The 27,660-nt window shown below is 37.8% G+C and overlaps 2 protein-coding genes across 3 annotated transcripts in view; one reads left to right on the top strand and one right to left on the bottom strand.

Moving 5' to 3' along the window:
* The first annotated feature begins 3,578 nt into the window (after nucleotides 1-3,578).
* Nucleotides 3,579-15,568, top strand: LOC121866940 (ruvB-like 1). 2 transcript variants are annotated; one of them, XM_042366692.1, is made up of 9 exons: nucleotides 3,579-3,812; nucleotides 9,057-9,185; nucleotides 9,559-9,733; nucleotides 12,168-12,370; nucleotides 12,943-13,111; nucleotides 13,837-14,035; nucleotides 14,245-14,439; nucleotides 14,600-14,799; nucleotides 15,376-15,568. In XM_042366692.1, exons 1-8 carry the CDS (start codon nucleotides 3,672-3,674, stop codon nucleotides 14,757-14,759), a joined length of 1,371 nt encoding a protein of 456 aa, XP_042222626.1. In that variant the 5' UTR covers nucleotides 3,579-3,671; the 3' UTR covers nucleotides 14,760-14,799; nucleotides 15,376-15,568. The 2 variants fall into 2 exon arrangements, with proteins under 2 accessions (XP_042222626.1, XP_042222625.1); XM_042366691.1 differs by having other exon boundaries at nucleotides 14,600-15,568.
* A 7,100-nt stretch (nucleotides 15,569-22,668) lies between these two features.
* The window catches only part of LOC121866939 (WASH complex subunit 4-like), a 52,857-nt gene continuing 47,865 nt past the window's right edge, over nucleotides 22,669-27,660 (bottom strand). The window contains exons 21-22 of the mRNA XM_042366690.1: nucleotides 24,669-24,769; nucleotides 22,669-24,259 (exon numbers count right to left, since the gene is read on the bottom strand). Coding sequence (XP_042222624.1) covers nucleotides 23,996-24,259; nucleotides 24,669-24,769 — 365 coding nt within the window. The 3' untranslated portion in view covers nucleotides 22,669-23,995. The remainder of the gene's footprint in view (nucleotides 24,260-24,668; nucleotides 24,770-27,660) is intronic.

The raw sequence follows: 27,660 nt of genomic DNA, 5'->3' as shown, positions 1-27,660 counted from the left end.
AATGGGGATCTGAACAAGAGGATTCTTTCAGTGCCCTCAAGAACCTGCTATGCATGCAACCCATCCTTCAACTGGTGAGGAAGGAAGAGCCTTTCATCCTCCGGACCGATGCTTCACAGGATGGGGTTGGCACAGTGCTACTACAAGAGGCAGATGGCGAGGTTTTTCCAGTTGCGTATCACAGTCGGAAGTTGAAACCTGCGGAGAGGAATTACAGCACGGTTGAGAAGGAACTTTTGGCAGTGGTGGAAGGCATCAAGAAGTACTACTACTATCTCTATGGAGGTGAGTTTATGTTGGAGACAGACCACATGCCGCTCACCAGTCTCCGACCATCTAAGAATGCAAATGCTCGTCTGATGCGGTGGGCACTGTATCTCCAGCAGTTCAACTTCGTCCTCTGGTACATCAAGGGCAGCCTGAATGTGGGGGCTGACCTCCTATCTCGACTTGTGGCGGAACCAGAGCAACTGATTGAGAGGTCACCTTCCCAAATGAGTGTGGAGTTGGTCTAGACTCCAGTCGACTCGAGCCTCCAGCGTCTGGCGGCTCGTCAAATGTTATGTATAATTTTCTCACACCTTTCTGCACTTGAGAACATAACACAACACCTGTGCCACCTAAACAATGTCTGCATACCCTACACCACACAACACGTTGCTCTAATGTAAATGTAGCGTGCTTCCACTTAGCATGAACTATTGCTCGGGAATTGTCACCCTCGCCGCGGAGTTTTCCTCCAGCCAGAAGAACTAAAGTAAATGTTGAGGTTTTCCCTCAGTGGCGATTGGTGACTACATTCCGTTGCAGTGTTAGTGTTACACGCACACCACAGTGTGAATGTCGAATTGTGTGTCTGGGCTAGGCATTCTCTTGATTGTATACAGGTGCTGAAAATTTATTCTCCAAGAGAAAAATTTTTCTTAGTAGGGGCGATTGTCATGGGTTGCGTTGGGCCTCCCGCACAACCCATCCCAAATGTTTGTTTACGGTAGAGATAAGGTAACTGGCCAGCCATAACTGGGACATGTTTTCAATTAGTGGTATGTTAGCCAGCCGATAGGGGGGGCAGGTCAGTGAGACAGTGGTGTACTGTTCATCACTTCACGCCTCAAAAAACCAATTTAGCCAGTGGGCTTTAGACCTTGGGTTAGAGAAGACCTCCTGCTCCGCGGACTTAAGAATAGGGGCCATACAGTCCTACCAGTGCTACGGGTCTGTGTGTGCAAATCCCCGAGATTTTTGTTAAGTCCAGCGACAAGTTAACACATACTGTAAAGGAAGTGATCAATGGTGAGGACCTGTTTGCTACAAGAGCACTCCAGGCCGGCCTAATAGATCTAAACGATTAATTCTCCAGGTTGACAAACTCTCCCTTATAACTTACGGTACTGTGGCGTGAATGTGAGTGACTGACCTATCCATGCAAATTATGTCCAGTGTATGGAATTGAGCCAAATAAAAGTAAGTGCAATCATCTGCCCGTATCTGTGATCCCTCTATTATTATTATTACCAAGGGTAATGACTGATTGGTTATGAAAAAGTATAACCAATAACTTAGATGGATGTTGGAAGTTAATGGAATTCATTAAATCATCATTTATCAAGTACACAACGCATTGAATGCCGGAAGCAGAGTGAATTTCGACGTAGTGATACACCATAATCTCCTGGGTGAGTAACGAGTGTGAAGGTGTAGTGGATTTCTCCCCTACAAACGCTCGTCACTGAGTAGCCAACCCTGCGAATTCCCCAGTGTATGCCTCGTGGTCTAGGTCAACCAGCGCCGCCTTACATGACGGAGGTCAACTATTAAGCCACGCCGACCTCCGATTATAAAAGACCTGACCTCGTGGTGACCACTCTCTCTTTTCTACCTACACCAACCAGCAAGCAACACCTCCTCCTCCTCCTCCTCCGCCGCTGCCTGGCGGCCCTCGCTCCCGCCGGCGAGCATGGCGACCCACAAGCTGGTCCTCCTCTGAGCACCCTCACCAACCAGCTCTCTCTACTCAACGCTTGTAACCATGCTGCCTTCCCAGCACCAAGCTGCAATGTACATCCAATACAACATGTATACAGAGAGCACATTGTGAGTTTCCTTTCTCCATCCCATCCTGAGTGTGAACCAAACAACTCGTACTCAACAAATGGTGACCCCCGGACATTCGCACTCACACAGGATGGAGGAGAAACCAATCACGCTCCCAGTCTTCAAGCAACATGGAAGACTGGCTTATCCACACAGAGGCAGCTCTCATCGGCTCTACAGCTACTGTCTCTACACCACAGGTTAGACACCCTAGAGCAGCACTGCTTCTCTAAGCAGACACCATCTCCTCTTCCTGCCCCAAGCACCACGTCCTACCGACCCTAACACACTCGTCCTGCCTCAGACGCCGCCTTGGCCCAGCAGTACCCCCTGCTGAGCCCACACACCCCAGCAGGCACATCTGAGGACTCTGTACCTGCCGTGAGGGAAGCACAACATCCATCGCCTCCACACACCCTTTTTCTCCCTCTCTACTCCCACAGATATAGTGTATCTAGACAGTTGTCTTCTCTAGCGGCCGGCTCATCCACGCCCTCGCCGTTTTGGCTCTCATGTGGCATGCACGGCCCGTTCTGCCTCACATGTGCCATACAACCCTGCAGACAACAAGTCTCCTACACCGCCTGGAGGAAAGGGGGAGTATTGTAGTGGATTTCTCCCCTACAAACGCTCGTCGCTGAGTAGCCGACCCTGCGAATTCCCCAGTGTATGCCTCGTGGTCTAGGTCAACCAGCGCCGCCTTACATGACGGAGGTCAACTATTAAGCCACGCCGACCTCCGCTATAAAAGACCTGACCTCGTGGTGACCTCTCTCTTTCTTCTAGCTACAGCCGCAGCGAGCAACACCTCCTCCTCCTCCTCCTGCCTGGCGGTCCTCGCTCCCGCCGGCGAGCATGGCGACCCACAAGCTGTCCTTCTCTGAGCATCCTCACCAACCAGCTCTCTCTACATCACGCTTGTAACCATGCTGCCTTCCCAGCACCAAGCTGCACTGTACATCCAATACAACATGTATAAAGAGAGCACCTTGTGAGTTTCCTTTCTCCATCCCATCCTGAGAGAGAACAAACATCACAACCCGTACGCCACAAAGGTATCCGAGTTCTACCTTGAGCAATTGTTTTAAGCAGGAGCGCCCCTGATCATGGCGTCAGCAAATAAACGAGTTAAAAGGTAAACAGCCATCAGTATTGTAATCTACTATTCGCTTTTTATTATTTGTGGGATATAAATTATTGTATATGCTTTAAGTATATTTAGACAAAATTGTCCAGCATATGCCGTAATCGTGGATTTTCTTTAACATTGTTTATTTAGCCTCGTTGCCTAGTAACCAGAGGACGCTTTTTTTATCAAATTGGCTTTCTAGTCATAATTGTTTAGATGCCTGCACTCGCTTTGTATATTGTCAATAAATCTGTACTGTATATTTAATCCTTTAAAACGTGGAAGTTTTTTTGATGATTTACTTAATTAATGTATAACTGTCAGATATTAACATGAGCCTTGTGTTGCCCCGGGCGTCCACAGATGGCAGCAGTGGTCAGTGTTCAAGAGACCGCGGCACGAGGACTACACTAACAAGGACTTTTATAGCTTTTAACTGTGAATAGATATGAAGATTGAAGAAGTAAAGAGTACGACCAAGACACAGCGAATTAATGCTCATTCTCACGTGAAAGGTTTAGGGTTGAGAGAAGATGGGACAGCGGAACCCTCATCTGCAGGCCTGGTGGGTCAGGTCCAGGCCAGAGAGGTGGGTCTTTTTATTCTCTCCACGCCACTGTTGTAGGTATGGTAAATGTGTTGATAAGTGGGGGAGTTTTTTTTACAAGTTGCCCATAATGTCCCACAATATATTTGGGTCCAGTTTGGTATTTCTCCATTTTAACACCTAAGTCACATATAACAATACTAATGGCTGTACCACTTACCTTAGGCAATTCTAAGCAACTTTTCGGGAAAGGTGTAGTTTGTAGAAATCGTTGAAATTTTGTCTACACTAATAGCATCCTAATCAACACAGACATGGAAACGACGACACATAGAACCCGGTCCGACTAATTACCCAAATATAGCCAAATGTAGCCGCAGTGAAGTCAAATAATGGTCCTAGATGAATAAATCGGACTGCTAATCACTTCTCGACTAGTATTTGGTGTCAGAAAGTCACAAAAAATTGGAAAACGTACTTTAATCTGAGTTGTGTTAGGTTAGGTTAGGTTAGGTACGGTACATGCACTTGATCTATTAACTCAGATTAAATTAAGTTTACCAATTTTTTGTGACTTCGTGACACCAAATACTAGTCGAGGTTAGGTTAGGTTTGGTACATGCACGCGATCTATTAACTCAGATTCCAGCTATATTTGGCTACAGTTGGGTAATTAGTCGGGCCCCATAGAACCTATGGGTATGTTAGGTCACGTTTTATTAGGTTCTATGCATTATCGTGTTAATTTATGTGTTAAATAACTTGCCTTAATATTGAGGGATTCAGCGAGGTAAACAACAAAAATGGCGCCGGGAGAATTGTGAAGCAGGATAGAGTAAATAAAAAAAAAAAAAAAATATATATATATATATATATATATATATATATATATATATATATATATATATATATATATATATATATATATATATATATATATATATATATATATATATATATATATATAGAAATACTTAAAATTGTACTAGAAAGTCGTCGTTTCTTTTAATATACTTAAAATCATCAAAACAAGTACAGCAAAAATAAAGTAAACCAACAAACTCCTTCTGGTGTTAGCCCTAAACTACACCTTTACCAACTTTTCTTCTATAAACATCCGCTCGGTTACCTTTGAAGCTTAAAATTGTGTTTTTCGTATGGTCTTTAGTGTGAATCATTTGATTCTAATATCCATTTCTGTTGCAAATCACTTGTTTTTGCATGATTACCCCACCCAAAAAATCCGCTTTCCTACCGGTCCCTCATGATTGTCAGGGTGTTGGACAACTCGTACGCAAGCAAATCGTACCCATCAGAACATGTCAACTCTTGCCCAATTACGAGATAACTCGTACCCAATTTGCAAGACAGTTCGTACCTATATATATTTTAAAGCCTGCATTACATTTCTCTATTTCACTGCACTTTCCTACAAGATTTACATAATTTTTTTGTAATCATAGATAGAGCTAAAATGCATGGTATATACTGTATACTAATAGGTATAGATTATATCTTGAATTGGGTGTAAGTGATCTTGGGTACGACTTATCTCGTGAGTTGGGTTCGATTTATCTTGGGTACGAGTTGTCTTGGGTACGAGATGACCCTAACCCTGATTGTCAGGGGGGGGAGGAGGTCATAATTTGTTGACAAGTGATTTCCGACAAGTGGATGTTAGAATCAAAGTTTTAAGATTCAAAGAGAGTTGGGTGTTAATCAAGAAATTTACCCCCAGTATATCTCATCATTTCTAACAACTTTTCTGAGCAACGTTTCCGTCGCAAATGATTCGTTTTTTAGAAAATCGCAGTAATTTGTTAGGGAGACATCAAATATTTTCTAAGTCCAGTGTTGATGTTACCTGTGTCCTCAGAGAGCTTGTTAGGTTAGGTCAGTTGCTTCAATATGAGCTCTGTTGGGGGGGGGAGTCCTACAGGCAGAGCCCCCATTGGTTAGGTAATATATACAATGGTCCCTCGGTTAATGAACACAATTCGTTCCACAAAGTCATTCGTTTACCAAAAATTTCATTAACCGAATCCATTGTTTCTATGGGATAATGGGTAATTGGTTCCAGCTCACTGAAAAGTACATACAGGTTGACAATCCCTTATCCGAAATCCTTGGGGCCAGAGGAATATCGGATTTCGGAATTTTTCGGTTTTCAGAATGGTTAGATTTTTTTTTTTTTTTTAATGTGTGTATTAGCCCACCTGGGCATATATCACTGACCCACATCAGGGGGCCTGGGGGGGGGGAATATAATAAAAATTATAATAATAATAATTCATAGGTCTAGGTCGTGTTTCTCACTTTTGATCTTTTTTTCATTCTTGTATTTCTTTATTATTATTATTATTTTATTATTATAGTACTCCTGTATTATTGTTATTTTTATTAATTTTATTATTATATATTATTATTATTAATGTTATCATATTATTTTATTTTGGTGTATTTTTATAAAAAATTTATTTACGTACTTTGAATAATTATTATTACTATTATTATTACTATTATTACTATTACATTTTCGCCCCCAGGCCTGATGTGGGTCAGTGATCTATGCCCAGGTGGGCTAATCCTGTTTAAAAAAGAAAAAAAAAAAAACTTTCGATTTTCAGAGCGTTTCGGTTTTCGGAATTTTGGATAAAGGGTTGTCAACCTGTACAAAGTAAAAAAAAATGCAGTAAAGTACACTTACTTTGAGGTGTGTATGTAGAAGGTTCCTGGTTGATGATGATGATGGGAATTAGAAGTAGGGGTGGAGGAGGAGGGAGAAGGGAGAAATCACCTTTCAGGGGACCCATGCTTGATGCAGTCATTTCACCAATAAAATTTAAAGTTCACTAGGTGTAATTCAAGATTATTTTATTTAAATCAACACTGCACTGTGCTATATATTATCAATATATTAACTAAATTTCAGAATGACCAATAATTTTAATGTAAAAATACAAAAAATATTCAAGACCAACAAAATCGATGTTCACTCCACTGTAAACAAAGTCAAACTGATGCCTGGTGGGTGACTGAAGCGGCTGATGGGTGCACAAAAAAAATAGTTCCCTGTACTGCATATATTATCAATATGTTAACTAAATTTTAAAATGACTAATAATTTTAATTTAAAAAATGCAAAAATATTAAAGAGCACAACTTTCTTGATATTTACTCCACTGCAAACGAATGTAAACATAGAACAGATTACTGAATTGGCAGACTAGCCCATCAGCTGATGCTCACAACAAAACTTGTTTGTCGTAAGGTTTTCGTTAATCAAAGTTTTGTTCGTTAACTGAATTGAAGATCCTTACGGGAGGTAATTCATTAACTGAAATTTCGGTAATCGAACCGTTTGTTAACCGAGGGACCACTGTATAGTATTCTAAACAATGGCGGTTAGGACAGGTTAGGCTAGCACAGAAACTGATTTTGAGATGAAACCTAGTTTTTCCGATGGGTTTTGGTGTGATTCATTCAAATTTATAGTATTGTACATGTAATCCTTCTCCAAAACTTGGTTCAGATTTTCAAATTTTGGCTTTTCTTTACTCATTTTTGTCTCCTCCCACCCAAAGACCCCAATTTCCCATGGGTTGGGTCCCCTAAGATTGTAAAACTAAAAAACGAGTCATGTCCTAAACCATTATGGGCAACTTGTAAAAAATTACCAAAAGAGGTTATTTCTAAATTAAACATAACCTAACCTTCGTTGATAAGAAAAACAAGTGGCAGAAGCGTTGTTAAAAGACCTCACCAATTTAACCAAAGAAATTTACCTAAACTTATCTAATTTCCTAGCTATGAGGCTCAACCCTCCAGCATATTAAACACAAAGAACTTAATATTACAGTGTATGGTGTAATTTTTTCGTTATTGTGGATGTGAGTGCAACGACCCAATCCGTGTGGCTTATAAACATACATTGGTGACTGGCGTCGATCGGAGATGATTGGCAATGTACCGCTTCATGCCGAAAACAACAAAGTACTGTAGTGTGTGCCAGACAAAGAATGCGTGGCTAGACACCTAATTATCTACTAAATGAAACAATTTCCCTAAATATGATTATTATTATCAGAACTCACTGATGAAAATATAGTAATAATATAAACATCAAAACAAATAATGCGATGGCTGCGAAATCCTTCATATTAGCCACAGAAACTGCTAATTTGCACAAAAATGGAGTCAGTATTTGAGTCAAATACCAAAATATTCATTCTCATACCAAAGGCACCAACCTACCTAACCTACAAGGAAAGGAGGAGACAAGTGACTCTTAAGTGAGGAGTAAAGCCTCGGGTAAACATGGCGGGCACCTGCGGATAGCCGGTATACAAATATTAGTCGGGGCGGATCCTGGATTTCTTGAAGGGGGTTCGGATTTTGGGGTGAACAGAAATAAAATCACAAGAAAAGGTAATGGAAAATAGTCAAATTTTGGCTTGGAAAAAATCACATTTATAAATACCATTAACAGGTTGGTGGGAATGGAGCTAAATTATTTCTGACATCAGATGACATGAACCAGTTTCATGTACTGATAGTAGGTTATTTTGTATTAAATTGGTGATTTATGAGGAAACCAGAAGCAATTGTTTGATTTCATTCATTTCTTTCACAGATGTTCTTATCATTATAGTACAGGGGGTCCCCGGGTTATGAACGAGTTCCATTCCTGAGGACGTTCTTAAGTCTAGGTTTTCCCCATGGCAATTGGTGTAATTCATTCCAATTTTTCCTTCATTTCCGTCGGAAATGAGTCGTTTTTAAGTTATCACCCCCTACCCCCATAGAACCTGGCTTAATCAACCAAAGAACCCTACCTAAACTTACCTATCTTAATAGCCTGGGGGCTCCACCCCCCCCAGCCATATTAAACAGAAAGTACTTTTGATATCTGGTACCAATAAAAGTGACTTTATTGAAGCATCATGGTGTAATTTTGTGTCTATTTTTTTAACTTGCGAGTATGCTCAGACCGAGTGGATGACTGCAAATTTACATGAATTTTCTACGTTAATTTACCTTCTCTGTTATTATCCATTTGCGGCAGGAAATCTGGTCACCTTATTTACACTTAGTCTTATTTCTTTGAAAATCATGAGCTGAAATGCTAGCAAATACATTAATTGTTACACCAGTATTCTATTATATTTAATGTCAGTCATGAAACAGGTTCAGTAGTCATATAAAGATAAGCTTCCTCGTGCATGTCATCCTCTCATATTATTGTGGCTCTTTTAGTATTACTGTACTGTAATTTGACCATTTCAGGCAGGAGGTTACTTAGTTGACCTGATTCGCACAAAGAGAATGTCTGGCCGAGCAGCCCTGTTTGCCGGACCTCCAGGAACTGGCAAAACTGCAATTGCTCTTGCTCTTGCACAGGAACTTGGAAGCAAGGTATGTTGGGAAGATTATAAATACAGGTACTACCTGTATATGTATATAAAATACTGTGCATGTTTATGACCTTTGGATCATCACCAAGTGACTTACAGATCCATTCACTGAACACCCCCTGGTAGAGTCAACCTTGACACAATATCATCTCATTTAACTGGATTAAAACATTCAGATCTTGCACTGCACTTGACCTGTTTTCTGTCTCTGCAGTGTGTCCTTAGATAATAGGATTAGGTTGTTTGACATTGCCATGTGTGACATCAGGGGAGAGCAATTTATCTAAAGGAAGGAAAGGAACCATAAAAGTGAGTTAATGAATACACACAGGTGAAAAGTGAAAATAATACCTTAAACAAGCTACTATTGACAGGTGCCATTCTGTCCAATGGTTGGCTCGGAGGTATACAGCTCAGAAGTCAAGAAGACGGAAGTATTAATGGAGAACTTTCGGCGTGCAATTGGTCTTCGTATTAAAGAAGTTAAGGAGGTTTATGAAGGAGAAGTCACAGAACTCACACCGGTTGAGACTGAAAATCCAATGGGAGGTAAGAATTAAGATTATGCAGTACCTCATATTCCAGCATCATGCATATACCTGTACTGTACTCAGGTACCATATTTAGCTGATCCCATTATATGGCTTTCCTAGTTTTTTATAATAATAATTTACTGCTATATTTTTCAAATAGTGTATTTTCAGCCATATCACATCAACTACCTAATATACTTAGCATTTCTTGCAATAATTCTTAACAGAACAGTTATTTCTAACTACTTTTGTTTTGAAATCTACAGCCCAGAAAAGTTATTAAGTATATACCAGTGAAGTATTCTTATTGAATGCAAGGCATGCATTGCATGCTTAGTAGAAAGCAAAATATATTTTTAAATAGTATCTTCAATAATACATATTTAATTTTAGAGTTCACAGTTTTCACTCAGGAAAGTCAAGGAGACTCGGCGTCCCTCAATGCATGCAGTAGGATAAGCCGCATGCCCTCAATGGACATATAGACGTAACCATCCTATCAATAACATGCTAAAATGAACTTTATTGTGTTGGAGCATAAAGAATTTGAGCCATTTTAGTCAAATTTAATACGTTTTCCCTTAATAAGCATGGTCTTATGTTATATGCTGATATTATTTTACCTAAGAGTTGTTGTTCCATAAGAGTGGCTATTTAATAAGGTTTCTGTAAATGTAATGGGTACAGATGCATGCACTTCGAAAACTGCATTCACTTGTCGAGAGGCTATGTAGACCAGCGGCAGCTCTCCGTCAGCTGGACAAAACTGGTCCTCATTATTATTTTTAATATTTCTAAATACTGTAATTCTACAGTCTGCTTTCAGTTATAGTTTTTTCACTTGGGGAAGTTATTCAGTTTTCTGTTTTACTTGAAATTATAATCGGATCATAGAAATAAAAATATTTACCGATTATATAAATGTTCAGCAATAAGATCATTGGCAACTTTACAGAGGGCCAGCATCATGCATGATGTCTAGTCATTTTTTTTAACTGCAGTGGTACCACGATTTACGCGGTCAATTGAACCCATGGGGTACCGCGGAAAGTGAAAACCGTGTAAAGTGAACAACAGAACATATGGGATTAATTCCAATAGAGACTGGCCCGACCCCCAAACTCCACTTTTTCAAACACAATACCTACGTTGTGGTAAAATTAACATCTTAATTTTATGATGGTATGCATACACAATTAATAATTAAGAGAAATATCAATAATATTAGGTTTTTTAACACTTACATTAGTAGAAAAGATGGATGGGCACACGGGGATGGGGGGTTGGTTCCGAGGCAGAGGGCAGATTATTGGCCCTCACCTGTATCAATTGTATCACTATCCACCACATAGGCTTGCAGGGCCTCTTTGTCAAACCCCTCAAAGTCCATATAAGTCCATATCCTCACTATCACTGTCTTGGGCCGGCTGTGGTGGGTGGCGGGTGAAGAACTCGGTAATGTTTTGATGACTGGGCGACCTTATGCGCATCCTGCCCGTGCCGCTTCCCGCGTATATGAGTAGATGCACCGCGTGAAAGTCCGGTTCTGGCGAGGTATTACTGTATTTTATTTCCAAATTACTGTAGATAACACTGAAAGCTTAATATTCTTTTGCCATAAGTATTTTTGTACCCATTATTTCAATTCAATTTCAATTGTTTATTCCTTGACAGAGGACGCAGGATCCTAGTGCTGTCACTAGGTACCCCTGCCCATTATTTAATGATTTATAATACCCTGTAGATACTTTGTCAGATGCCACTGGCATAATTTAAGAAATTAAGTGCAGCTGTAATTTAGATTCTTAATTAAATGGCAACTAGCCAAATATAAACTGTAGGAAATAGGACAACAAAAACCCTCACATCTCTCTTTAATTTCAATCGAAAAATTGTTTTTGTAAAAGTTAATGGTGAAAAGAGAAGAGTTTTATAACAGTGTTACGGAAGAATTCTGCAAAAATTCTCGGATCTGAATTTCAATATAAGTAAATATTTCTTTATTGCAAAATTATCTGAGGTAAGATACTTTAATTTTAGTATTGTTTCTTAGGTGTTTGTAAAAGTTTGACAACCCTTATTTAGAAAAAGGCCGTATCCTACTTGATATTTGATTTAATAACTGGTGTATGTGGGTGTTCTGCATGCCTCATCAGTGCAATCATGGTACTCCACTGGTATATACAGTATATTCGACGTCATGTTTTTTATCAAAGGACTGAATAAAAAATACACTAACAGAATTGAGGTAAAATTTTAAGCTAATAGTAATGTATGGAAGATTTAAATGCTTTCTAGGTGTTGTTTATATTTTACCTTGTATAAAGTAGGGATCAGTTTACTGAATAGTACATGTTAAAATACCATATTCTACAAGTATATTGTTGTACTTTTAGGAGTTTGAGGCTTTCTGGTGTTACGGATAACCCAGTCAATTTTTGTTTTTACAGGATACGGGAAAACTGTGAGTCATGTTTTAATTGGCTTGAGGACAGCCAAAGGAACAAAACAGTTAAAACTGGATCCAAGTATATATGAAACACTTCAGAAAGAGCGTGTAGAAGTTGGGGATGTCATCTATGTTGAAGCCAATTCTGGGGCAGTCAAGAGACAAGGACGTTCTGATACTTATGCGACAGAGTTTGATCTAGAGGTGAGGTTTATGATACTGGCTAGTATTGATCTAGAGTATACTGGTTTGGTTTATTTTAAGGTTTATAGTAAATTATTATTGTTGTGGAGCATTATAATAAAATTAAATGCTTCAGGAATACTGTCAATAAATGCTGAATGAAAAAAAAATTGTATCTGTCCAAAGATGTTTAGATGCAAGAAACAAAATTCAGTGAGAATGGATGCCGTAGGACTTTCCTCTTTGGAAGAGAATTGTACAGTACAGTACATGTATGGGGTAATAGAAAAGGTTAGGAATGAGCTGTGGTGGAAGACAACGCTCATACCTTACTGGTAAATAGACAATGGAATAGCATAGGACTTTAAGAGAAATGTAAATCTGGAGTGCAGTAAGAATGTATACGACATCTTGTATCAAAGGATAATTATGGAGTTAATGTAAATTAAACCATCTTTGCAGAGCATATATTGGTCAACAAACTGTAGAGGTGATACTGTAGATGACAAGGCAGGGTGAAGTGAGGAGTATAATTAATTACTTGTATTAGTTTTGTATACTGGTATCTAACAATTCCCCATTTCTGTTTGTAGGCAGAAGAGTATGTTCCATTACCTAAAGGCGATGTACACAAGAAGAAGGAAGTGATCCAGGATGTGACTCTTCATGACCTGGATGTTGCCAATTCCCAGCCACAGGGAGGTCAAGACATACTCTCTATGATGTCACAGCTGATGAAGCCAAAAAAGACAGAAATAACAGGTACAGTAATTGTAGACTTCTGGACTTCATTAATTTTAACGGAAAATATTATTTGTGACGCCTTCAGAATAAGAAAGATATAATATAAAATTGTATTTAAGGGGTATGGAAGTGACAAAACAAAATATTCAAGACATTTTGTGGAACTGAGGTCATGTGTGATTGAAATGATTTTTTAGAGTTAAGTGAAAAAGGGTTATATGAGCAGATGATAACATAGAAACATTGTGCCAAGACACTAAATTTCTATATTTTATTGAGGAATTATACAAATGTTACAAATACCCAAGTTTTAAACTATGGTCTTAGGATAAAAATGAATTTTTTTTTTTTAAGGAAAATAAAAGCACGTGGTACATTTTTAAGAAGATACAGTATATCAGAGATGTGATAAAACTGTAACAATGGAGGACAGTGAATATGGAAATCAGAAATGGAAGATGATCTAGTTCGTTGTGAGCCTCAGGCATCTCTTCCACTTCATCAAGTTAAGATTGTAGATGGATTGATGGATAGAATAGGGATAAATGAAAAAGCATCTAGAAAAGTTTTATCCCTCTACTGTATTGTTGGAAAAATTGATGAATATTCCTAATTCTTGATTTTATACTGGAAGTAGTACAGTACCTACCTATGAAGAATAGATTTAATAGCTACGTAAATTTTCAGTGGAAATAGTAGTTCTTTCCCCCATGCTGTTAATTCTTTGTTTTTTGGTCATTCAGAAAAGCTGCGGTTGGAAATCAACAAAGTTGTGGATAAATACATTGACCAAGGTATAGCAGAGTTGGTACCAGGTGTGCTGTTTATTGATGAGGTGCACATGTTGGACATAGAGTGTTTCACATTCCTTCATCGTGCACTGGAATCAAGAATAGCACCCATAGTTGTCTTTGCCACAAACAGAGGACGTTGTGTCATCAAGTAAGTAATTGGCTCTTGATTGTGCTCTTTATTTTCTGATTTGTAATATTTTATGTTTGGGGGGATATTGTTTTTTATATCCATTTCCATACTGAGTTCACTCACAAAATTGTCAAGAAGAAATTTACTTGTTTATTCATTGTTGGGATTTTTTAAGAAACATTAATTCCAGAATGAAAGTCATAAATTGTTGATGTATTTTATTACAGAGGCACAGGAGATGTTGTATCAGCACATGGCATTCCACGAGACTTACTAGATCGCTTAATTATTGTACGTATGCAACCATATGGCCAAGATGAGGTAGCCCAGATAATCCGAATTAGAGCGCAAACTGAAGGCGTTAAAATTGAAAATGATGCCTTACAAGAACTTACTTCAATTGCTAAAAGAGCATCACTCAGGTTGGTATTTGTTTATTTTATTCCCTTTTACAGGAGTTGCCCAAAATTTTGACTAGGGTAAGATTATTTTGTCATGAACTTATTGTCTTCTCTGAAGAAATTTTTTAACTTTCATGCACTAAATCATAATGCAATATTAATCCTTAATCTAATTCCTCAGATATTCTGTAAGGCTGTTGACACCATCAAATGTTGTGGCTCAGCAGAATGGAAATGATTCTGTTACTGTTGAAGATGTGAAAGAAGCCGCTGATTTGTTTATGGATGCTAAAACATCAGCAAAGATGTTGGCAGAAAATCCAGAAAAATACATGAAGTGATTTGAGTATATCTGAGAACATGGTCAAACATTTATTAAAGGTAACATTGGCAATGTAGAAGTACTGTACATGAAGATGAGTGGATGCTGATATTGCAAGATATGCATGTCAAAAAGTACCATACTATATATTTTGATTGAATTCAGCAAAAGTTTTACTGTAGTGAATCTGATAAAGATTAGGAAGTTAATTTGTCAAGCATTGATACTTTTCTTTATGGTACCAGCAGACAGGGTAGGAGGAAGCATTAGAGTAGTATTCCCTGCACTTTAAGTGATTAATTTCCAAACCTTTAAACATCTGCTTACGCTATCTTCTATTATCCTAAGGTGGGATAAAAGTAAAATTAGACCTGATCATGGTGTTATGATTAACATAGGTCTCAAATGCCTAGTGTTACTCTTTTTGGCCTCAGTTGCTATTCAATTAGGATAAAACTTGTAATTATTCAATGATGTCTTACAATGGCGGTATCAAGAAAAGTACTGTTATTAGATATTCCAAAGCAAACATTATTTAATATTATGGTCAGAGAGGTAATGTAATGGATTTCACATTATTCTCAAACTAATTTTGTAGGCATGGTAATTTTTTTTTATTTTGTTGTGTGTTTCAGATCTGACATTGCTTTGGAGATTGGATGAGAATAAAGTTATATTAGAAACCAATATTCGTTACTGAAAACTCATTTCTTCACTGAGAAAAACAGGTGTGAAAATACAGTACTGTATCACATTGTGGTACAGTACTCAGTACAAAAAGTTATTGTATCATTAATGTGATTTATTATTAAAAACATTTTACATCAATTCATGAAGTTTTGATTTAAAAACTAAGTACTGTACCCTGTACAGTTATACTAATAAGCAATGTGTAAAATTAATCAGGATTCAATACCTTGTAAAAGAGGAGTACCCATGCAAAAACAGCCTTTTGCAACAGCAAGTTTGAATACAGGGATAATGTTTGCATGTATGTGCCCTTGTGTCTGACCATCTGCAACTTCTCTACTAGTGGAGTGTTGAGTCGAAGATCTGTGATGGATTAAGTATGAAGAAATGTTCCTTCTGTTTGCATCCGTATTCTACGCATTACTCTTCATCCTCTGAAAGATTATCATCACCTTTCAGAATCCAGGGTGAGTTAAGGGGTAGTGGATATGACTGAAAGACCTTTTGATATATATATGTATATATATACTGTACTTTATTTATATTTTTTCTTCGTATACAATAAATCATACAACTTTGAATCAAAACTACACCTTTTCACACTGTATCAAAAACACACATTACTGTTTACATTATCACAGACTTTATGATACTAATAATATACAATTTTTCAAAATATATGAATTTCTTACCCACCACTTAATAAAGATTATGCTGTACACCAAGCATATTCACCATTGGTACAAATTAACTATATACTGTATAGTACAGCATTAATCTACTAATGTTGGTGAACAAACTTGGGCACCCTGGTTGATATTTGGTACAGTAAGCCCATGAAAATAAGTTTTCACATGTACTGTATACTGAAGCACTATACACTACCTTTAGCTACTGATATACTGTACAGTTAAATTACAAAAAATATTTGGTTTATACTGAAGCACTATACACTACCTTTAGCTACTGATATACTGTACAGTTAAATTACAAAAAATATTTGGTTAACACAATGTAATAAAAACAACCAGGGTCTTGAGCCGAGTGTTGCACCTTGTCTCTCTTCCTCAAGCCAAGAAAATTAATTCTTGGAGGGTTCAACCATTTATTCTATGCACTCATTATTAATTCATTGGAGTAAGATTTACTTTGTAAAACAAAGACTGACCACATAAAATCATCATCGTTAATGTCTTCAGTACAATAAACCTCATGGGAAAAGAGGTATTGGCTCCTCACTGAAAAGATTTTTCCATGGATAGATCACAGCTAATGAATGTATGCTGAGCACTTGCAATTGTACTTCTTGACAAACTTTCCCAGATATTAGCCTCGGTTTTCCAAACAGTGCACAAAGGACTCATTAATGCTACAGGACCTTACCACAGAAGCTGTTTTCACCTCTGACCAAGTGATCCAATTACAGTAATTTTCCCAGTAGTTGCAATAATAATAAGACAAATCTCTCAAACTCGGAAAAATCCCACATTCTCGGAATTTTCTCGGGTACTGGTAAAAGTTTGAGTCTAAAGTATGTATCACACATGGACATACACTATCGCACATCTCCAGAATGTTTCCGAGTCTAAATTATGTGCATCTCTTCCCAACTAAACTACGCATCATATCATCTCATCTCGCACAGACAAACACTCCTCCATTACATTTACACTATGGGCATGAGCAAAAATATTTATGGCTAGCGAAAAAGTGCATAAACTTTTATTTACATGTTTTAATTGTGTTCGAGATAAATTTGATACCATAATGATCCTGAACAAATTCTCTAAAAGAATATTTCACGAACAGCTCCTTAAACAAAATATTTTGACACGATATAATGACAGACTAAATTCTTTTATGGAAAAACGTTAAGAAATGTTTAGACCGGAGTCTAATAAAAAAATTATCATTAGTTAGAAACAAATTTTTGTTACTAAAATAAACCTTAATAGTTTATCTAAAAGTATGTTCAAAGAAATCTATATTAAAACAATCTATATGATACGGGCGTGTGAGGTGCCTCATGAATGGAGCTGTGTCATGGCCAAGACTGGAAGTTTCCACTCTGTACTGGAGAAAGTTTTCCCCGAGTCTAAACTATGCATCTCACATGGAGCTGTATTTATTTATGTAAATACCTCTGTATACAGTATATTGTAAATAAGCAAAATAATGTCCAAGTCCTCAGTATATGCGAGGGATGCGTTCCTGAAACTCGCAAAAATTAAAATTGCATACAGTACATCTAATAATTAGTTAAATATAAAAATTAAGATGCATTCCATAACCCAAAATGAAGATGTTCCAGACCCATTTTCAAGACAAATAAACCATAAGCAAATCATCACAATATTATTTTTTTAAATAACAGATAAGGCAAGGTACAGTATAGTGTACTTACCAATAAAAGCAGATACTGTACATCAGCTGGGTAGAGGGAGATGATGGCGTGCAAAAAAACACCAAATCTCAAAAGAATCCATAGGAGTGATAAAGCGGCAGTCCACGGAGAACGCGGGCAAGAAGTGACGCACGCACCACCCAAGAGTAGCCGATGAGACTCGGTAACGACGCACTTACTTGCAAAAGGGTGAATTTTACTCACATTAATTGAATTTCCAGTAGGAATAGGATCCTTACCTGTGATTGAATTCGCATATACTGAACACACATATATCGAGGACTTAATACCACTGTACTCAGCAGTGGATACTGTTGTCTTGAGCCTTCATTCATTAGGCATACACTGTCCACTCTGCTGAATGTAATACCGTACATATTTGTGATCACTTTTTACATCTTAACACTTGCGATGGAGGTGGGGTAGGGTATTAGTGGGGTCTCATGTTACTGACCTGACCTGATGCAATGTCAGGCCACCCATTGTCAGGGTGGGGGATTAGTGGGACCTGAAGATGTCTTGAATACAGACAAAAGCTACGGTGCTCCAGTGTTTCCTACTCACTGAATGCACAGTGCAGTAAATGTAACTGTAATCACTTTTTATGTCTTGGCACTGCTTTAATACTGTATTCTTGGCTTATTGTGTCCTGGTACAGTAATATACAGTACAGCAAGCCATTCAAATTTGCAGGGAATAGGTTCTCAAAATGGCCGCGAATCTGCGAATAACATTTGCTGGGGGTTTACATTTTTACTTGTGTACAAAGAAATGTATATTCCCTTTATGTGTTTACCGAAAGGGCAATTATTCTTTTAACCTGTATTGTACAGTAGCTAAAACAACTATCTGTGCATACTTTGTGGGAAACAATATGAGACCATGGACGATAAATTTTGGTATGCGAGGACTGTCACTAGTCACACGTAAAATTTCGGACCATATCGACCCCCACCTGCACAGATAGTTGTTTTAGCTACTGTACATACAGTATGTGTAGACACACACAAACACAAAACACATACCATACAAATAAATAATAATGGGAAAATCCTCACAAATAATCAGAAACAAATGTTCATTAAAAATGTTGAGTCTACCCTCAAGTCCACTACGTGTTTTATTAATAACAAAGCACGGAGTGGACTTGAGGGTGGACTCAACATTTTTAAGATACATTTGTTTCAGATTATTTGTGAGAAGATTTTCCCATTATTATTTATTTGTATGTGTTTTGTGTGTGTGTGTGTGTCTCCACACACACACATAAAATACAGGTAAAGGAAATTACTGTCTCTAGAACGAATAGCTCCCTGTCCCAGCCTTGAAAATGCCGGCAACTTTAAAACTACCCGCAGACATTCTTGGGTACATCTAGGGTGTCATCCGCGAAATAAAAATCTGTAAATTATCCGGGCGTACTGTACTGCAGAAAGCAAATTTATGCAAAATCAGGAGCGAACGAGGGATCAACTTCATACGATGGCAGTGGACTATGAACCAAGTGCACCATGATGCTATGCTTAGAGGCGATAAGCTGGCAGATGCATCAGCCTATCACAGGCATGGTTTTTGCCTCCATCCCCACAAGGGAGAATGACAGTTATGAAATTTGATCGAGGCAATGTTATATTTTCTGTCGGTGAAGGAATCACTTGGTTGGTTCTGCAGATGTTACTACATTAATTATGACAGTTTTTGGAAATTATACTATAAAATTTCCAAACCATACCACGAACTCTTCATCAATGTGTGCCTGGTACTACAACAGTAAATAATACACTAATTTGAGAGAAAACTTAATTTAAGTTTAGACATGATACATATTCTGTGTAATGTGATAATGTTAATACAGTACTTTTACTTATAATCATACAAATTTACATAAAAAAATTTTCATCAATAATGAAATTTAGAGAAGGGAATCCATCAATAATATGAATATAAAATCATTACTTATCTAATAATACAGTCGTTGCTTGCATTAATTAGGATTGTGGAATTTCACCCACACGGAATTTGTAAATTTAAATCATTAAATCCAGGATATGGCACAAAAGTTTTATTGTACAGAAATGGGGAAAAATTGTCAACACATGAAATGTGATGGGAAACAAAGATTTTACCCAAATTTTAATTACAGGTATTGTATTTGTTCTATATAAGTTGTCTTAGCACACATTTGCTTGTACAATTCAAACGACAGTAGTACAGTACTTATCCTGTCTGTCTGCTGTAAACATGTGGTCAACTTGGCTTGCTTTGTGTACTATCTGGACTGCAGTGCACTGTTTCTGCTAAGTTGAATTTGCAACTTTTGTTTATTATTAATAAAATAATAAAATATTATCACAGAATAATAATGTTTCTATTAAATGTGCTTAAAAATTATGTATCACATTCTTAAGTGTGGTTTTAATCAATCTTTTGGTGACTTCTTGAGATACAACTCCAAAAAAATGGAAGCAAACTTCAAAATTGGGTTCACATTACAAGCAACTTTACAGATGAATCCCAAAGTAATGCACGGATAACTGTATCAAAATTAAAAATGTAATCATTCTATTCCAATGAAACTGAGAAATCCTATTACATTTGTAAAAAAAAAAAAATTGACGAGGATGTATACTGTTCTGTACAGTACTTAGTCCAATAAACATGTACTGTACTGGTTAAGAATAGTCTACAGTGATTGTAGTGGATCCCCATGGAAGATGGCAATCTACCAGAAAGAAGAATCAACTAATAAGGGATTTAGTTGCAACAAAAGTTATCTCGATGTATACTGACTTGAATAACACAATTTCTTGCTAAGTCATGATTAGGGATTACCAGAGAGAAAATTTCAATGGTGATGGCATCACATTATGAGTACAGCATTATTTAAATAATTATACAGCCAGTCACATGAATTACTGTATAACCAAAATAGCTACAAAATGTGAAGGGTCCATATGTGGTGTTTTCTGCAAAGCTATAAATCTGTATACAGTACTGTATCAGATTGATTAAATGCAGGTGGCATTATTACTAAGACAGGGATAGTTATAAAAAGATGGAAGGAGTAAGAGCTAGACATCCGTAACAACTTCTGAAGGTCAGTGTGAAGTTTAGAAATATACAGTAGATAAGTGAAGTGACTGATGGAATAGAACCATCAGAAGGAGAGAACAATACCTCTGGTTGTACTTTATCTCCCGTCTAAATTATCATTATCCTAATTAGAATTACACAGATTGCTTTGTCTCCACCTACAGTAAACCCTTGATAACTCAGAATAGTATATGGGGGTCTAACCAATTCAAGTTAGCAAGGCACTTTGTTCCCAGTCTTTCGTCCCACCCCAATACCCAACTTTTGGGCCAAAATAACCCCCCATAATCAGAAAACGTGTATAAAAATGAACATCTACCAGCACACTGCAGGTGAAGAATGAGGATAATTCAAGCTTGTGGGGGTAAGAGTCAGAGCTTGATGGTGGGCTCTCTGTGCTACAGTACAGTATTCAGGTATTATAATAGACAGTATAATTCTGTATTGTAAGCACTTACAGAACCAACTTTAAATGTTATTATTCTCTGAAACACTACATGTATATACTAGTTAAATTTTCAATGTGGGTAGAATAACACTTCGCACAAAATATAAAAAAATTAGTAGAACGACTACAGGTGGGTATCCTCTCACTAGGCCTACCAATGCATACCCGAGTGGCTGACCAGTCAGAGCCTCTTGCGCACCCCGCGTGGGTCACACGTGTTACGCCATTCCGAGATTGCATCATCATGTTTCTGATATTGTGAGTATAATGTAAAAATTAATTTTAAAATAATTTACAGTTGAATATTTTACTGTCATTCCGATTTATATCGAATTACGAGTTATCAAGGGTTCACTGTGCTGTCCTGTAGTCATTAATCCATAATGGAAACTAACTTTTTCATTGTTCTGGTTATCCAAAACAGTCTCTACTGAACACTGAAATGTAATTCAATCCAAGACCTTACTATGGGCAATATTGTAAGAAGCTTCATAAAAATTAATATATACTGCACAAATTGGCCTCATGCCAGAGGTTGTGTTTCCAGAGTAAACAGGTTATATTCCCAGCCACAGAGATCCATTTTTTATGATATTTCTGTACTGTATTAAACTTTTATGAATAGACTAATAGCAGTTTTGTAACTAAATACAGTACATACAAATATTAGTCAATGAACATTAAAAATGAGTGGACAGATGGCTCACCGTACATCACATATTTGCTAAATGACCATCCTTTACCTTTCATCAAAGTGTTCACAACTAAGATCCTCACATGTCAAGTGTCCTTATTTTGAAGTGCTTGTTCTCAGAAATTAAACTGGAGTCCTTCCTCTCTCTGATAAGTATAAACCTAATATTAGAAATACATTTACAAAGTTTTTACTGACTTACTATACTATTACATAGATACAGGTCAGTTTACAGTGCAGCAGGTACATATATTAAAGTCAACAATTTATGTGCAATGGGCTTAATATTTTTGCTTTTCTGTATTTGACTTATTTAGAGGTTTTTCTATAATAATCCACAGTTTGGGCCACCTACTGTACTGTTACACATCTTGAGTTGATATAAAAAATATGTATAGCTGATTTTTGGTATTAATGATATTTTTTCCTCAAGAAATTACTCTGTAAAAGCATATATATATATATATATATATATATATATATATATATATATATATATATATATATATATATATATATATATATATATATATATATATATATATATATATATATATATATATATATATATATATATATATATATATATATATATATATATATATATATATATATCCTCGATAATTGAGGGGACTAGGTTCCAGAAAACTACTATGAGCAAACCCTTACATTCTGAAACATAACGTATGGGAAAAATTTGTTTCGTCTCATGACCCGAAAGATGCATCCCCAAACTGACCAAAATGTGTAAGTACACTAAATTATATAATACTAGTAACATATCTTTATTAATTAATGAATAACAAATAAACAATGTACAGTCCTGTACAATGTTACAATGCTGTATCATGAATGACAGTCATAGTAGAATGAGTGAGAGGGGCAGAGTGTTGGTGAGACGCAGTGGGTGGGAGGCAGCGGATATAGTGCTAATCTGCTCTGGCTAAAGCAAAGTCATCACTGAAATTATGATTTAGGTAGTGATAATAGAGGTAATGGTGGTGATCGTGGAGCTGGCGGTCGAGGGGGAGATTGTGGTAAGTGGTGAGGAGATATCAGTTTGTTTGGTAACACTAGTTGCAGCCCTGCCAGACACCACTGAAAAGTTGATTGTCTACCCAAAAAATTGAGTTTAAGTATAAATGAACGTCATATTCCTTCCACATTACGTTACATAAATTTTAAATTATGGAGTGAGAAAGTAGAATGATGGGGGTGACTAGAGAGGTGGAGTGGAAGGAAGTGGTAACATGCTTATCCTTGTCGGGAACATCGGAACATTCAAGCAGAGAATACACATGTCTTCGCCGCTTAACTGGATCAAGAACCTTAACACTCTTCTTGTTCACAGATGCCATGGTGGAAGTTAAGTAAAAGTTACAAAAATTGCACCAAAAACAAGCACGAAGCATGAAACTGTCTTCAAACACCAACCAAAACAGTGCAGGGAAACAAATGCTGTCACTGGAAGCTGGCGCCATGAGCCGTGCTGCCATCTCTTGGCAGTCGCTGCTACCGCTGGCTCTCGTAGACCCACTGCTGTCCCATGATAATTCCGCGTTAACCCAGATCAATCAGTGATAAGCATACACATGGTCGCAGTTGAGGATACTATAAGCCAGATCAGTGATTATCAGGTCCCGTGATTATCGAGGAATATATATACTGTATATTGTAGGAATCTGTATAAATGCAGTACACTGTATGTATGTTTGTTGGTTGGTATATTAATGTATCTACTGTAAGTAAGGAGGTACAGTACAGGTACACTGTATATTTCTTATGTATATTTTAATTAATAGGTATGCACTGTATATTCATTCATGTATTTACATTACGATATACATATGTATGAAAAAGCACACATGCATTCTCACATCTGTATTCATACATACTGTGTACACAAACAATCAGTGATAGTCGATGTTATACATTACTTTCTGTGGCCTTGTCAGTAGCCTTCTCCTTATTACTAGAAGCACTGTTGGTTGACTGAGTATCACTGTTTTGGCTCTGTGTTGTGGAAGTGGAGGAAGCCCAGTCTCCTCTGAAGAACACTCGAGCACTGCTGACACTCAAGTACAACAGCTCAAATTCCTGTTGGTACTGCAGCAGACGTGTCAGTGTGAGTGCAAGAGTCTGCTGTAATTTGTCATCTGCACCTCCTCCACCTTGGCGCTGTTGTTCAACCTAAAAGATTATACATGAAGATCATTACCACCATAAAGTCTGGGGAGGGTAAAAAAAAAATTAATTCTGTATATACAAAGTTCAATAGTGTCTACCAGAGCATTAAGTGGGCTGTAATATGGAAATGGCCTGAGGATAGATGAAATAATTAGAGAAAATATATGAAGGCTTATTTTTTTATGATGCACAGTCCAGTCCAGTCTGTGCCCCCCTTCCCTATTAAGACTACGTACTGTACTTGTTAGACAATCTAAACCACTGATGATTAAAAAATCCAACTTTGCAATCTTTCCAAGATGATAATCAAACCATGATATTATCACTAGTGAACACAATCCACTGTTGCTGTACCTCAAAGATAATATTAAAAACTTAGGGAACTCAAGAATATTCTTTCTTCAGCACTTACTTTTTCTCTTTCTTTGATGTATTTTCTCCTCACTCCTGACCACCAGTGTAAGGAATCAAAGGCAGAATTCTGGTCAAGAACCTTCAGCATATAGGCAAGTCCTGTAGAGGTTAATTATTTTTAATTAATATCTAAAACTAAAGTAAGGATTTGGACATTACTGTGAACACTATATATATATATATACTTTTTTAATTTGTGGGAGAAGCATGTCTTGTGTTTACAATAATTTTAATATTTCTACCCTGTTGCAAATCAAATTCTTTTGGATAAGACAAATTAATCCGGGAACCACAGATATTCATATGTCACCCTACACCCTGTCCAGCAAGTAGTGCTTGTGAAGATGTTAACCAGTTGAGACCACTACCCTTTCTCTTATTAAAAAACAATCCATGTGAGTCTCTCAGAATCACTCTGATGGAAGTGATACTACGTGTACTTTAATTGATACCAGTATATTTTGAAGTCCTAAACTTTTTGAAAATGATAAATCAAGCAGTGGAGGAGCCTTTCAGTCATATACAGTCTCTCTTCAACTTACGACATATTCGACTTATGACAACCCAGACATACGACGGCCATGGTAGTATAAAATATTTTTCACATTACAGTATAGTCTGGATTTACGCGGTCAATTGAACCCGTGGAGATCCGAGTAAAACGATTAACACGTAAACGAAATAACAGAACATATGGGATTAATTGAAATAGAGACTGGGCCGACTCCCAAACTCCACTTTTTCCGACACAATACGTACCTTGTAGTAAAAATAACATCATAATTTTATGATGGTATTAACACACACATAATATCTATATAAAAAACTACAAATATAAAGGTGTTTAACACTTACGTTAGTAGAAGAGATGGGTCGGCACACGTGGATGGCGGCTGGTTTCGAGGCAGAGGGCATATTAGTGGCCCTCCGGTGAATCACTTTCACTACTCGCAGAGGTTTCCAGGGCCTCCCTGACAAACCCCTCAAAGCCCATATCCTCACTGTCACTATCACTGACTTGGGCTGGCTGTGGTTGTGGTGGGTTGCGGGCGAAGAAGTCCGTAATACTACATTGACGACTAGCATTGATGTTGTCGTGATACATCTGGACATAAGCCTCCATAATTTTTGCCAGAAGGTTATTAAGACACTTCATACCGATGCTTGACTGTGTCTTTGTCAAGGACGAGCTTAATTTTCTCCCCCAACTCGATGATTTCCTTCACATAACAATGGCTTGGTCCAGGTAATTCAAGGTTTTTTCGGGTGGTGGGGGTCCAGTGGAAGCCATTGTGAGTGGAATAGCGGGCACAAGAGAGAACTGTATACGCGGACTGAGAACAATGAGACTGGCCCGGCTAGGTCAGCGACTTCTGGTGGCAGGGCACTTCATGTTACATTAGACCAATCACAGCTAGTGGCGGAGGGAATGCGTGGGTGGTAAGGATGAGTGGCCCAATCACAGTCCGATACGTCATATGACGTCAGCGATAATGTAAGAGCGACCTAAAGCACAATACCTGCGCCGCTTCCCACGTAAATGATGCAATGACCAGCGTAATTCAAAATTTTCATTCTGGCAAGGTGCCGCGTAAATGACCAAACGCGTAAACAAAATCCGCGTAAATGCAGACTATACTGTACGTATTTTCGAGTCCCAACGTTTGGTAGTAATATGACGCCGTACGATAGCTTGGGCTGGGCCACCTCGTGGTGTACAGCATCCACGTCGTAGCCGCTCAGTTGGTGTTTGGCCGTCGTTGTTGTTAGTGATCGCGCTGTGTACTGAAAATTTTTTTTTTTGTAATTCCCTTTAAAATGACTGGCAAACGTAAAAGTGAGAGTTCTTGTGGTGCTGAGAAGAAAAAGAGACAGTCAATTACTTTTGAGATGAAAATGAAAATAATAATGCAATATGAAATGGAAAAACAGTAGCAACCATTTCACGCGACCTTGGCTTCTCTCACTCAACGATATCAACAATTTTGAAGGACAAGGAACGAATTTGTGAGTTAGTGAAAAGATCAGCACCTATAAAGGGAACAATAATAATGAAAAAAAGACTAGGTCCTCTTCATGAGGTGGAGAAATTACTTGTGATGTGGATGGAAGATCAGCTGCAAAAGCGTATACCCTTAAGCCTTCTAACCATACAGGCTAAGGCAAGAAGCCTTTTCGAAAGCCTGAAAGAGCAGGCAGGAGATGAGTGCGACCAAAACTTCACAGCAAGTCATGGGTGGTTCCAAAGATTTAAGAAACATTACAATTTGCACAATGTAAAGGTGAGTGGAGAGGCAGCAAGTGCTGATGTGGGTGCTGCCAAAGCTTTTAAGGAGGAGCTAGATCGTGTCATCGTGGAGGGAGATTATTTGCCTGAGCAAATATTTAATGTGGATGAAACTGACTTATTCTGTAAGCGCATGCCAGAAGGGACATACAACCACAAAGAGGCAAAAACCATGCCGGGATTCAAGGCATTCAAGGACCGAATCACACTTCTGTTGGGGGGGAATGTAGCTGGTTTCAAGGTAAAACCCTTCATGATATACCATTCAGAGAACCCAAGGGCTTTTAAAAATGTCAGCAAGCACACACTGCCAGTGTTTTATCATAGTAATAAGAAAGCATGGCTGACCCTAGCACTGTTTGAAGATTGGTTCCTGAGTTGTTTCATTCCACGAGCCAAGGAGTATTGTCTGCAACAAGGGGTTGCCTTCAAGATTTTATTAATTTTAGATAATGCTCCTGGACACCCACCACACCTGGACGACCTGCACCCTGATGTTAAGGTAGTCTACCTTCCACCTAACACTACCTCTATCATCCAACCCATGGATCAAGGTGCTATTGCTGCTTTTAAAGCGTATTATTTACATACCACCTTCTCTCAGGCTATTGCTGCTACTGAAGGTGAGAAAACACTCAGAGAGTTTTGGAAGGACTACAACATTTTGCAAAGTACAAAGAACATAGCTGCAGCATGGGATGAA

The sequence above is a fragment of the Homarus americanus genome, unplaced genomic scaffold, assembly GCF_018991925.1.
Source record: "Homarus americanus isolate GMGI-L3 unplaced genomic scaffold, GMGI_Hamer_2.0 scaffold14393, whole genome shotgun sequence".
Lineage (NCBI taxonomy): Eukaryota > Metazoa > Arthropoda > Malacostraca > Decapoda > Nephropidae > Homarus > Homarus americanus.
The sequence above is the reverse complement of the archived record's forward strand: the minus strand, read 5'-3'. Positions and strand labels throughout refer to the sequence as shown.

Coding starts and splice junctions, on each gene's coding strand:
- LOC121866940 (XM_042366692.1), top strand. CDS start 3,672: ATGAAGATTGAAGAAGTAAAGAGTACGACCAAGACACAGCGAATTAAT. Junction 12,371..12,942: donor CGACAGAGTTTGATCTAGAG/GTGAGGTTTATG, acceptor TTCTGTTTGTAG/GCAGAAGAGTATGTTCCATT. Junction 14,036..14,244: donor AGAGGACGTTGTGTCATCAA/GTAAGTAATTGG, acceptor ATTTTATTACAG/AGGCACAGGAGATGTTGTAT.